At 38.2% G+C, this 13,047-nt stretch overlaps 1 protein-coding gene across 1 annotated transcript; it reads left to right on the forward strand.

The window, feature by feature from the left end:
* The first annotated feature begins 584 nt into the window (after positions 1-584).
* mettl6 (methyltransferase 6, methylcytidine) lies at positions 585-3,568 on the forward strand. Its single transcript, XM_053327255.1, has 5 exons — positions 585-1,132; positions 1,697-1,831; positions 2,135-2,305; positions 2,414-2,555; positions 3,219-3,568. Exons 1-5 carry the CDS (start codon positions 836-838, stop codon positions 3,371-3,373), a joined length of 900 nt encoding a protein of 299 aa, XP_053183230.1. The 5' UTR covers positions 585-835; the 3' UTR covers positions 3,374-3,568.
* The last annotated feature ends 9,479 nt before the right edge of the window (positions 3,569-13,047 follow it).

A 13,047-nucleotide genomic window follows, 5' to 3' on the forward strand; every position in this document is an offset into this window, starting at 1 on the left:
AAATGAATGAATTCAACATAAATTAATTGAACTATAGTTCCATTCACTATATAAGTTTTAATAATAATAAAGGGTGTTTTTTTCCTTCACAATATTGACGTGAAACACTGAAGAAACGTGTTGAAATTTAACGGAAGGTTTTTTTAACGGACAAGATGGACGTCACATGTTTTTAATGTGTTTCTAAGGGAGAAAGGAAGATTTTGGCATCTTCTCAAAGCTTTCTCCGAGCTTCAAAAACATCCCCCTCTTTGTCCAGCAGCGTATTTTTGCTCCCGTTCATAGTCTCTGTTTTTCTATCAGGGAGTTTAGAAAAGAAACTAAACTGAGTCTATATAAGACTAAAGTTAGCACTGCGGCTAAGCGTTTAGCATAACATCCGATGTGACGTCACCAGCGAGGTTCCGCTTTTCCGTTTATGGTCCGACCGTTAAATACAACCGTTACCTCTTCTTTTTTTTTAAACAAACAATATAACACATATAAATACATAAACATGAATAAACTCGACATAAAATTACTTGAACTATAGTTTCAGTCACTATAACATAAATTGTAATAATCATTTTTCTTCACAATATTGACGTGAAACGCTGAAGAAACGTGTTGAAACTTCCCCGGAAGGTTTTTTCTAACGGACAAGATGGACGTAAAATGTTTTTAATGTGTTGCTAAGGAGAAATCATTTTTAAATATTTAGTTAGTTTTAGCTTTATTTATCGTCGGAATAGCTGAATTAGTTGTAACGTTTGTAAAACTATAACTTAATAGTTACTAACGGTTACTGACGGAAAAGAGAAGGCAGCAAAACGTGACCTATCAAAATAAAAGCAGCATGGCACTGCTGGAAAATAAAAGCTCAGATGCTGCTGATAATAATAAAATAACATCACGTGAAGAAGAACAAGAAGTGGAGTTGAAAGATGTAGTTTCTGCTGCTAGAGTTTTATCCCAGGAGGAGCTGCAGAGACTGGGCAGTGAGAAGACTCTGGTGTCAGACTTCAAGCAGATGAAGTTGGAGAAAGAAGCTCAGAAAAACTGGGATTTGTTTTATAAAAGAAACACAACCAATTTCTTCAAGGACAGACACTGGACCACCAGAGAGTTTGAAGAGCTGAAAGCATGCAGAGAGGTGAGCAATTATTCTCTTTTATTAAACGAATATGTAAATAATACAGTATATGTAATTCAAAAAGTTTAACAGCTGGATGTCTCCTCCTTAAAACCAGATTTTTAAAGAGCTCAGAGATATTTTCCACTTTCATCAGATACATGTGTAAACAAACTGTGTGTGTAAGTAAACTCCACTACTGGTGACTTCATTGTTAGATAGTGAGTATAATAACGTTAAAGTAAAGAGGTTTTCATCTTTCACAACAGCATCTCACCAAACTTCATTCAGAAATATGCCATTTTAATCAGACTTTAGTCGATCATGAAGACAATTTTGGGGGGGATCTTCAGATAATTTTGGTGTGTAGATAATCCATCAAAAATCAGCTCTACATCTCCAATTTATATCCAACTATGTAAGTTTTGTATAAGAAAGATGCAATTCTCAACTTTCTCCTCAAAACACACTGCAAAATGTGTAAAATATTTGAATAGAATATTTGGGTTAGCTTCATCATTCTGACTTATGCATGGTTAGATAATAAACTGATATTTGTGTCTTTGTCCTGTCTGGTTTTTACAGTTTGAGTCTCAGAGGTTGGTGCTGCTGGAGGCCGGATGCGGAGTAGGGAACTGCATCTTCCCTCTGCTGGAGGACGACCTCAACATCTTCGCTTACGCCTGTGACTTCTCACCACGAGCGGTTGAATTTGTCAAAGTAAGATATCCCCCCTCCTCATGACCTGTCAATCAATTTACTTCTGTAGGTAAACGTAGCTCTAGATTCACATTCACTCTTTACTGTATTCACTACATAGGACAATACACAACATATAATATTTTAGAAGCCAGCTAACCTCAATACTGCCTCTTTAACCCTGGGCCATCACTCCTCCTTCATACTAATGCTTCCAAGTAAACAGAAAATCTAAGACAATCTCATTCTTAGAAATAAAGGAGAAAAATAACACTTGATGATAGAAATAAAACGACTGTATTATCTTTCTCTTTCTGTCGACAGCAAAACCCTCTGTACTGCCCCGAGCGCTGCTGTGCCTTCCAGTGTGATTTAACCAAAGACGACCTGAGGGATAATGTGCCAGAGAGCAGCGTGGACGTCATCACGCTCATCTTCGTCATGTCGGCCATCCATCCAGACAAGATGAAGCTGGCGTTGCAGAACATCAGCAGGGTGAGAGCAGAGACTCACTAGATGTTTTAGAAAAGAGAGGAAAACTAACAGTATGTGTTTGTTGTTTGGTAGCTTAATGATGTTGTGTGACATTTGTGTGTTTTTAAGGTGCTGAAGCCCGGAGGCATTGTCCTGTTCAGGGACTACGGCCTGCACGATCACGCCATGCTCCGATTTAAAGCCGGCAGCAAACTGGGGGAGAACTTCTACGTCCGACAAGACGGCACCAGGTCCTACTTCTTCTCTAAAGGTCAGTAAATAGTTTGTTTGTTTCTGTTACTGAGATCACTGGATGGATAGAGAGAGTTGTAGAGAGTTGTTTAGTCTATAAAATGTCAGAAAACGATGATGTTGCAGCTGAATTGAGAGACACGACTAAGTAGTGAGTTTATGAATAGCAGTAGTAGGGTTTTCTTTTTTTAATGATTTACCTGGAATATAGCATAAAGGAAGCTACACACTTCAAATTCTTGATTTATTATTCAACACTTGATCTATTTTTTTTTTTACATGAATTTTACAGCTGCTTTTAGAGACACTGCAATATGAAAAGGACATTAAGAAGTTGCAGAACAACATAAAGAAAATGAGAATTGAGACCAGTGCACGCAAAAAAAAATCAGAATACATGAGAGAAAATTCATTTTAAAAATAAGAGAAAAGGTTTATTCAAAGTTGAAAAAGACAAAACAAAAGTAAAAATGAAATAAAAGAGATGGAGTTTGATAAAAGCCAGAGATTTAAAAAGACAAAAGAAACAGAGATTAATAAAATTGATGAGAAGATAAGTTAAAAGATAAAATAAAGTGGAACTAAACATCAAAATAAAATAAGAATAGAATAAAAGAGGTGTGTGTGTGTGTGTGTGATTCATTCATATGTTTTGTCCTCTCTGCACTTTTCGTCTGTTCAGAGTTGCTGGCTGAGCTGTTTGAGGAGACGGGTTTCCAGTCTGTCACTAACGACTACGTCCTGAGAGAGACGGTCAACAAGAAGGAGGGCCTTTGTGTTCCCAGAGTCTTCCTGCAGAGCAAATTCACCAAACCTGCCCCGTCACACAGCTCCTGATGATGCTTATAGATCTCCAGATGTGTGGAGAAACACAAGACTGAATACTATGATTATATTCCTTGAGAGGAAGGAGGAAGCGTACAGGAGGATGCTGGATGTGAATTCTTCTTCTTCTTTTCTTTCTGGTATGACATTACACCAGCTGTCCAGAAGAGAGTGCAGTTGGTCATTTAGAGAGAAAAGAAAAACAATATAAAACATCAGTGTGATTCAGCAGCTGGACTGAAGTGACTGTGAATATGAGCTCTTGGTTAACTTACAGTGCAGAGAATCAACCATATTGAGAGAGACAGACAGACAGACAGACAGACAGCTAGCTGAGTCATGGGGGCTTTTCATCAACTTCCTGTACAGACAATCAGAAACCAGCACCCACACAGTCCAGTAACCATGTTATTTTTGGAAGGCATAACTATTATTTGCTTCTTTTGTACAGTCAATCAATGTCTGATATATTAACTGTGCTGGTTTCTGCATTGATGTCTGTTTTTATATATGATTGGGTAACTCTGTCCCTCATCACTTCAGGACCGACTCATTCAAATTCACTAGATCCTTTTTCTTGCCTTAATATGTGTGTGTATAATATACAACATGCTGTATCACTCATGGATCCATATATCAGTGCTAATATCAGTTGCATTTTCTAATTAGATTCTGGACTATCTGTAAATTCAGCTGTGAGGGAATATCAGCTGATTCAACGCTTCCTCTTACATTTTGATATAAAGTTTTACCCATGTAGCTTTGTGAGCTTTTCACAGACTCTGCTGACATTTTATTCATTGGAAGGAAGATTCACTGGACAAGAAAAACTTTGAAATGATCATGAATGAAATTAAAACTTATTACAATATTGCCATAATCTGCTCATTTAGTCTTCTGAAGCACAAACACCAACAGATTTTACTAACTCTGTTTATAAGGGGCCAAAATTGAAATGTTGCAGTGTTTTTATGGTTTTATGTTTTAACCATCAGGCTACCAGGACGGCCTACAGTGTGCTGTTCTTCTGTGATGTCAGACTTCCATGTGGTCTGCAACAGAAACAGTAGTGCTGCAATGATTAATCAGTCAAGTGATCGACAGGAAAATCAATCAGCAAACATTTTGATAATTGATTTATCTTTTTAGTCGTTCATTTAAGCAAAAATAAGAAAACAATGTGCTTATTTTGATGGTTTTCTTTGTCATGAATGCTGATAAACTAAATAATAAATATTTTGGGGGTTTCAGACACTTGTTCATCCAAAACAAGACAATCTGAAGACTTCATCCTTGACTCAATAAACAATAACAACAAAAAAATAGTTACAAGTGACCATTTTTGGGCTCTAACCACTTTTTTCAATCATTCCTGAAATGTAAATAGTAATTTATTTTGTTTGATTGGACAAATAAATTCTGATATATTGTGATTTTTATTATATTATTAAGCACTTTTTTTATTTTGCATTTGTAGCACCCCCTAGTGGCAGATTTGAATAAAACTTTCAGGGTATATTTCAGGTATTGTGCGGTTTTCTGTAAACAGCCAAACTTTTTTTTTTTTTGTATGTGTGTGTTTTTTTATTACTTTTTTTTTTACTGTATGTTATTATAACATACAGGATTAAAGGAATGATTAAGAAATATTTACTTTTTTCACAACACTCAAGTGCAAATATTCACCTTTTCATAATAAAAAGAAAAAGTATCACATTTATGTTGAAACAGTGAGACCAGTGTCTGCGGTGAGCATCTTGTGACACGCTCTAAATATACAGCTTCCTGTTCAGAGAGCGTATCGCCTGCTGATGCCCACCGAGTGCTTCAGACGAGGAAACAAAGACAAATATCCTCCAGCAACTTAAAAGCAGTTTAATTAACAAGTATATGTTGTGCCATCAATATATCTTCATATAACTTTGCATTTGTAATTGCATTTTTCACTGTTATTATGTTTAATTCATAAGATCTTAAATTATGCCTTATTTGTTGACTCTGTTTATTGTCTCTTGATAGATAGATAGATAGAGAGAGAGAAAGAGAAAGAGAGAGGGGTAGGGTAGGTAGATAGATAGATAGATAGATAGATAGATGATCCCCTAGGGGAAATTTAGGGTCCAAGCAGCTTAATACATGTAGAGACATCATCACACATAACATACGCATACAACATAATGTGTACTAAGAACAGTATACTAAATAAATAAAAACTTAAAATAATAAAAATGTGATGAGGCTGTGTGATAATAGTGCAAACGATAAGGCAAGACAGTAAATAGATATATATGAGCATTATAGTGCAATATAGTTAAGGCTGTGTGTGTGTGTGGGGGGGGGGGGGCACACACACAGAGCAACAGTCTTCCTTCACTGTTGCTCTGAATTTCTTCTTTCATCTCACTAAATAAATAAAGTTCTGTCAGTCTTGTGGTGGCACTAGGAGGAAAAAGTAACTAGAGGAAAAACTTTTGACTTCTATTACAGTAATTTGACATGAAATTACCATAATGTATCCTCTGAGGACAATAAACATGATATACTTGATGCAAATCCTTCTAATAGTTCTAAAATTCACTTTCTCCACTGCCAGTCCTCCTCAGATCAGTTTCCAATCATCAAAATCTTTATCAAACGGGATTCTGCTGTTAAAACTAAATCAATTTTTTTCCCCCCCACAGTTGTACAACCAAGAATAATAACACGTAACAAAGTACAATGTGTGTTATTTCCCTTTAAATGTGTTACTTTAAACATGATTTCCACACAGTGCTCTATAACCGACTATAACAGGTGCAGAAGCTGCACAGGAAGAAGCCACATCACAGGAAGCCTGTAATGTGGCTTCTGGCTTGTTGCTCAACCCTCCACGGTTATGATGGAGGAACAAAAAGGTGCAATTAGCTCAAAGTGGAATCAAGTCTGCAGGTTTATTCTATGATAGAGCAACATTATCTTAGTTATAACTAGACTCTCTTTAATGGCTATCAATGCATGCATGCAGAATAAAATCATTTAACCAAAGAATGTTAAACCAGCTCTTGGTTGACACTTGGTTGACTTCAAGTGTTGTTGATTCAGACTTTGTGGCTCAGCCTGCACATTTAGGCCGTTGGTGCTGCTGTGGCTTCTTATGGGGTCGTTCAGCCCTCAGATTAAAGCGAGAGGGGCGTTAAAAGAACATCACATGTGGTCAAAGTGTGACAAACAAGCAGCACGTCAGCTCCTCATAGCTGCAGCAGCTTTTTCACAATGTGCTTCTGATCTGCACACAAACAAACCAACCAGTATAGAGCTGAAGCTGATGTTTGTTCAGTTGAATCTTTGCTACAGATGTTTTTTCTCCAAGCTGTAAACTTCACAATAAGAAGTAAAGGTGTTGTGAATGGTTTATAATTGGCTTGGTAATTAGATTGTGATATTTTATTGTGATATAATACATTTTTCTGTGGGAATTTGAATGCAACAAATGAAAGAACCCGTCTTGGCTAACGTCTCTGAAAGTGACAACAGAGACTCAGGCCGCCAAACTGTTGCACAAAGGCCACTAAAGCAGTTACATCACATTACAAAACAGCACAAAACCAACAAACAGCAAACGATTAAAGAGGATTATGTTGATTTATTAAGGTTTTCCAACTGACCTCAAATCTTTACATTGGAATAGTAAGCCATAACATAACAGTAGATATATAGGATTGTCTTATGATGAGTTTGGAGTCACTCAGTCAGATGATCAATCTGTAAAAGAATAGAACAATATATCAGTGTGCATCTTCAGTATGAAAAAACTGCTTTCCTTTTAAGTGTTCAGCGTCTGAAATAATCCATCACAGTAATTCATTTTGTATTGAGGGGATAAAACACTGAAATATATAAATCCTGCAGGTGCAACGAAGAAAGAAGCTGAAGCTGCATGACTATCAATTCAAACCACTAGAGTGTGAGTTTCATTTATAACAATCACAAAGTACGTTTTACATCACTTGGGATGCAAACACACTTGGAGCTGCGTAGGAAAACCTGTCTTCTCTTATATTACGTGTTAATGTCATTGATTTGATAATTACTTGATAAAGAATCAATAGAGGGAGTTTTAGGTTAGAACACTGTGCTCCCAGCGTGCAGGCCTACTTGTGGTTCCTAGTATCTCTAAAAGTAGAACAGGAGGCAGAGCCTTCAGTTATCAGGCTCCTCTCCTGTGGAACCATCTTCCAGATTTGGTCCGGGGGGTAGACACCCTCCCTACATTTAAGAGTAGGCTTAAAACTTTCCTTTTTGATAAAGCTTATAGTTAGGGCTCTTAGAGCTCTTAGTGTATGCTGCTATAGGCTTAAACTGCCAGGGGATTCCCATGATGCACTGAGCTCCTCTCTCCTCCTCTCTCCCTCTCTCTCTCTCTCTCTCTCTCTCTCTCTCTCTCTCTCTATCCATCCATCTATATCTATTAAAAGCAGAAATTTTATGCAAAAAAAGAATGTGTGCAAGTTCTTCATATGTTTATTTTCACATTTTAACCCCTTTATATTTAAACTAAACCACATGGACACAATAAAAATGGACCCATACAATAAAATACAGTACCTGTGACACTGATTTTGATGAAATGTCCTCTTGCTGTTTCTTCATTACACACAGCAATGCATTGAAACTGACCGTCGTCTTTTGGTGTGAGGTCGAGAATCTCTGTCACCACCTGTCTGACTCTCCTGTTGTCATCAGAGATTGTCTCGTTCACTGTGGTGAGGTATTTGTTGGGATCAATCAGCTCAGTGTTAGTATCGAGCTGTTGCCACACAACATGCAGCAGATGACGACACTTATCGAAGTCATATTCTGCGACGCAGGACAGAATGGCCGATGAGCCTCTGGCAGCAGTGATTTTTGCAGAGGGATATTTGAGCTCTATGTTGGCTGGATCACAAAGGAAACGATGGGAAAGAAGAAAAAAAAGGAATTAGTGGGCATTTTTTAACTTGTTTTTATAGTCTTAGCTCATAGATGTAGTTAAAAATGATTTAAAGGAAGTTCAACATTTTAGGAAATAACATTAATTTATGTAAATATACAGCTACAGGGATGCTTACCTAACTTTTGCCACATTTCAAGATGCGTATTGATAATTAACCCTCCTGTTTCCTCGAGTCAAGGTAGGAAAGGACGCAGGAAGAAGGAAGGAAAGGAGAGAAGAAGGAAGGAGGGAGGGAGGAAGGAAGGAAGGAAGGAAGAAGGAAGGAAAGTAGGGAAGGAAAGGGGGGAGGAAGGAAGAAGGAAGGAAAGGAGGGAGGAAGGAAAGGAGGAAGGAAAGGAAGAAGGAAGGAAGGTACAAGTCAAAACAGACCGGGTTAATTTGACCCGGAAGGACAACACGAGGGTTAACATAAATTGAGACAGATTAGACAAAATCTTGAGCAATTATATTAAAAATCATATACTCATTCTACCATCAGAAAGGAAACATTAACTATGACATACAGAGACATTTTCCATCTATCTCAAAAAAAATGTAAGTCACACTATCATCTTACTTCATAGGCTTTTACATAAACTCATATCTCCAGGCTAGTTTTCCTTTACAGTTTTTTTCCATTGGTTTGGCTCATTTCTTGAAACAGAAATTACATTCTCAAAACTCTAAGATCATTTGGCAGAACAGTCTTACAGTTCAGCACAACAACATAGTTCACTTGCAAAAGCTCATATCTCTCCCAAAACTGTTCACTCATGCTTCAATATTAAATTCCTTTCCCATATAAATAGTCAGTGTCACCAAAAGGCAAAATATCCTTCTCAATTGCTTTGGCTCATTTCTCGAAACAGACTGGACATTCTCAACATTCTTGGTGCTTGGTGCCAAAATAACCTGGATGGTTCAGCACAACACCATGGTTCACCTCCAAAAGCTCATATCTCTCCCAGAACAGTTCACTCATGTGTCAAAACTACATTTCTTTCTCATATAAACAGTCAGTGCCCCCAAAATGCATTGTCCCTTTGGCATTGTGTGAGCACTGCAAGTCAAAATGGTTAGATGTTTTGTCACTATGGCAGAGGACCATTGAAATATCCCTTATGTCCACCTCTCAGTCTTAGCCCAGTCCTTCATTCACAGTGGTTACTGTACTAGTTTTTTGTCTAGCTAACAGAACACAATTGTGTATAAAACTGAAAAAAAGAAGAAAAAAAGGACTTTACGGTAAGAGTACCCTCCAAACACATTGCACTCATACTGCCAAGGAAATTGTAACCATTTTTATTCATACACATAAAGTAACTTCCATACATCAGAGTTACTAAAAGAAAATGTATACAGCACAATATACTGTAATATAAACATACACACAAAAAACAAGGAAAAGTATATGTAGTCTACAGTGCTGTAAATAAAGCCGGAGATTCAAAACTAACATTTCTTCACTGGTCGCTGTTCTCACCCTCCGTCTCCTGGCCATCATCCTCACCCTCCTGGTCCTCACCCTCCCTCTCCTGGTCATCATCCTCACCCTCCTGGCCATCCACATGCTGCTGTCTGTCTGGCCACAGATTCTTGTCCACATCACAGTGTATATTCTCCCTTGCGATGCAACGAAGGAAGAAACGGCGTGCATGTCGCAACCATCCCCTGCACTGATCTCCTGTAATGCCATCCCACGCAGCGTCCATTGCATGGAGCAAGGACCTCTGATTTTGAGTCTGATGCTCATACACTCTCCACCTCCAAGCGGAGAAAAACTCCTCAATAGGATTGAGGAAAGGAGAGTAAGGTGGTAGGAACACCATGACCATCCTTGGATGAGTAGTGAACCAGGCTCTGATGAGCGGGCCACGGTGGAAATTCACATTGTCCCACACAATTACATACTTTGGTAGGTGAGGCCCTACGAGACCTCTCTCATTTTCAGGGATCAAATCAGAGCCCATGGTTGATAATATGGTCTATAAGTGTGGCCTGAATTTCATCTGGAACAGCATGGTATCTTCTTGCTCCTCGACCTCTTCCCCCTATTCTACCACCACGCACCCTTACTCCTCCTCCTCTTCTTCTTCCTCTTCCTCGAGCAGGCAGTTGCCCTTGTTCATTTACTTGGACAGGTGACTCCATGTTCACGAATTGTACTAGTCCAGAGGCCTGTACTACGAAGCTGGATTAACCTATCCAGGATATCTCTCCGTTACCTGGATTGATTTATCCAGATATTCGCAGTCCAGGATAAGCGGTACTACGAAGCTGGTTATCAACTCGGTAAATCAACCCAGGGTTTTCCAATCTGGATCACTGCGCGTTCACATAAAGGGGAGGTGTTTGCAGCGTCTGACCAATCACAAACATGCAGAAACCCTGCAGCGCAGCCTACTTTACCATGGAGGAGCAGACAATTATTCTTCATAAATATGAAGAATTCAAACACATCATCCATGCCAAAAGCAACACTGATGCAGCAAAAGCCAGGAAGGAATGCTGGCAGAAAATTGCCGACTCTGTTAATGTGTAAATTCACGAGATCATACAATATTAATTTATCAGACAATATGAACGGACAGCACTCTGATCACACAATGTCACTTTATTACAGCACAGACGTTTGGGGCAGAGCGCTTCCTCAGTGCCCTTCCTTTCATAGCGACATTAAGTTAGTTTAATATTCAACATTCAAAATACAAACCTATTATGCTTCAACCATTTCAGTGAATGATTTCAAACCAACTGTATAACATACAGAATAATATCCCTCATGTGCCTCAATGATTATTTTTTAAATATATATTTTGGCGAATTAAAAAATTGCATCTATCCCTAAAAACTCTTTCTAAGCGCTCCTCTCGCGATCCGCGCACCAATGTTGACAGGATCTTTTAAGAATGGGCAGGTCATTTTCTAAGAGAGCTGATTGGTCAGGAGGTGGTGCTTTTGTACTCATTGATCTCTTATCCAGAACATAACCTGCTCCGGAGCAGGTTAGCCGTTCAGCATAAGTTACCATGGTGATTTACCCCGGTAAGAAGTGAACCAGCTTCGTAGTACGGAAAACCCAGAGTTAACCCTGAAGTTACCTCGATAAGAGAAAATCCAGCTTCGTAGTACAGGCCTCTGGTCAAGCTCTATATATACATGTTTGGCAGCATTCACAATCATGGACAGCACCTGTCAGGTAACTAAACATATTGTTTGATTGGTCATCTGAGATGTGTGAAACTCCTCCTTCCTTAGTCAAGTTCTATTTTCACCTGACTGTCAATTAATCAATTTATCAAATGTTCCAAGAGATTCATATATGATATTCATGGTATTAGGTTCTTGACTTATTTTGACAATTGAACAGACCATTTTGCATGTGATGACTTATAGAATGAAATGATGCTGACATGTTTTGGAGAGAACAACCATTAGACTGAGAATCAATCAATCAGTTTAGATCAACAGGATCTATTCACTTGGAAATTGTGCTAAATGTAGGCTAACTGTGCTAACTGTAGGCTACCTGTACTTAATCATTTGCAAGGATGTACAAAGACATTTGCAAAGTGATGAAATCAATGAGAAATACAATTCTGTTGTGAACAATTGCCAAGTAGTTTGGAGGTTTGTCCATGTTGTTTTGAGAATGTAATTTCTGTTTCAAGAAATGAGCCAAACCAATGGGAAAAAACTGTAATAACACACTTTCCCATTCACATCAATGAGAAAGTGTGTCCAAACTTTTGACTGGTACTGTATTTCAATTATATTTTAATAATATACTATATGGGCTACTGTGTAATTAGGACTGAGGGATTACTTATGAGGTTCACTCCCAGCAATGAAAGAAGAAAATCATCTAAATGAATTCTGTCCCATCTGTGAAGAATCCCTCATATAAAAAAATTGTTCACTAACCATTTTCCTCAGCAGACGACACACTCGGAGTCACCACCACCAGCAGCAGCACCACCACCGTAGTCCCAGTAATCCAAGTCATTCTCCAACACACACACAAACTGCCAGGATACACAGTAAGGATGAACACGAGGGCCACAGCACGAGTTAAAAATGGCAGAGCCGAGCTGAAAGTGTCATCACACTGCCGCCTGCCTTGTGTGAGTGTGAGTGTGTGTGTGTTGCTGTTGCGTGGGTGGTAGATATGGTGTGTTTTGTGCACAACACAGCAGCAGTTTCCACCCCAACCCAAACCCCCTCTGACCTCTAACACTTTGCAAAGATACAGTATAATTTGTAGTGTTGCATATGATTCCATCCAGGTTTTACATTATGTTTCACTTTGATTTGAGCAGTTGTTATAGGATCTATCTATCTATCTATCTATCTATCTATCTATCTATCTATCTATCTATCTATCTATCTATCGATCAATCTATCTATCTATCTATATCATTATTTTATGCTGCAATGTTATATTTAACATATTCTAGTATTTTATTTCTCTCTTTTTTATTATTAGTGTATGTGTGTGTGTGTGTGTGTGTGTGTGTGTGTGTGTGTGTGTGTGTGTGTGTGTGTGTGTGTTGGGGGGGGGGGTTAATTGTATGTTTTAATGTTTCCATGTGTTTACTATTATCTATTATTGGGTTTTATTTTAATTTCTCAAATTGCATGTTTTTATGTTTTTTTTAAATTTCCAATTCTTACTGTTAAATGTTTGTTTTATGTAAAGCACATTGAGTTCCCATTGTGTATGAAATGCTCTATA

The sequence above is a fragment of the Scomber japonicus genome, chromosome 10 (genome assembly GCF_027409825.1).
Source record: "Scomber japonicus isolate fScoJap1 chromosome 10, fScoJap1.pri, whole genome shotgun sequence".
Lineage (NCBI taxonomy): Eukaryota > Metazoa > Chordata > Actinopteri > Scombriformes > Scombridae > Scomber > Scomber japonicus.

What these genes read in the sequence shown, in the direction of transcription:
- mettl6 (XM_053327255.1), top strand. Translation starts at nt 836, where the DNA reads ATGGCACTGCTGGAAAATAAAAGCTCAGATGCTGCTGATAATAATAAA. An exon ending in AGCTGAAAGCATGCAGAGAG is followed by an intron (nt 1,133 to 1,696) that starts GTGAGCAATTAT and finishes TGGTTTTTACAG; the next exon opens with TTTGAGTCTCAGAGGTTGGT. An exon ending in GAGCGGTTGAATTTGTCAAA is followed by an intron (nt 1,832 to 2,134) that starts GTAAGATATCCC and finishes TTCTGTCGACAG; the next exon opens with CAAAACCCTCTGTACTGCCC.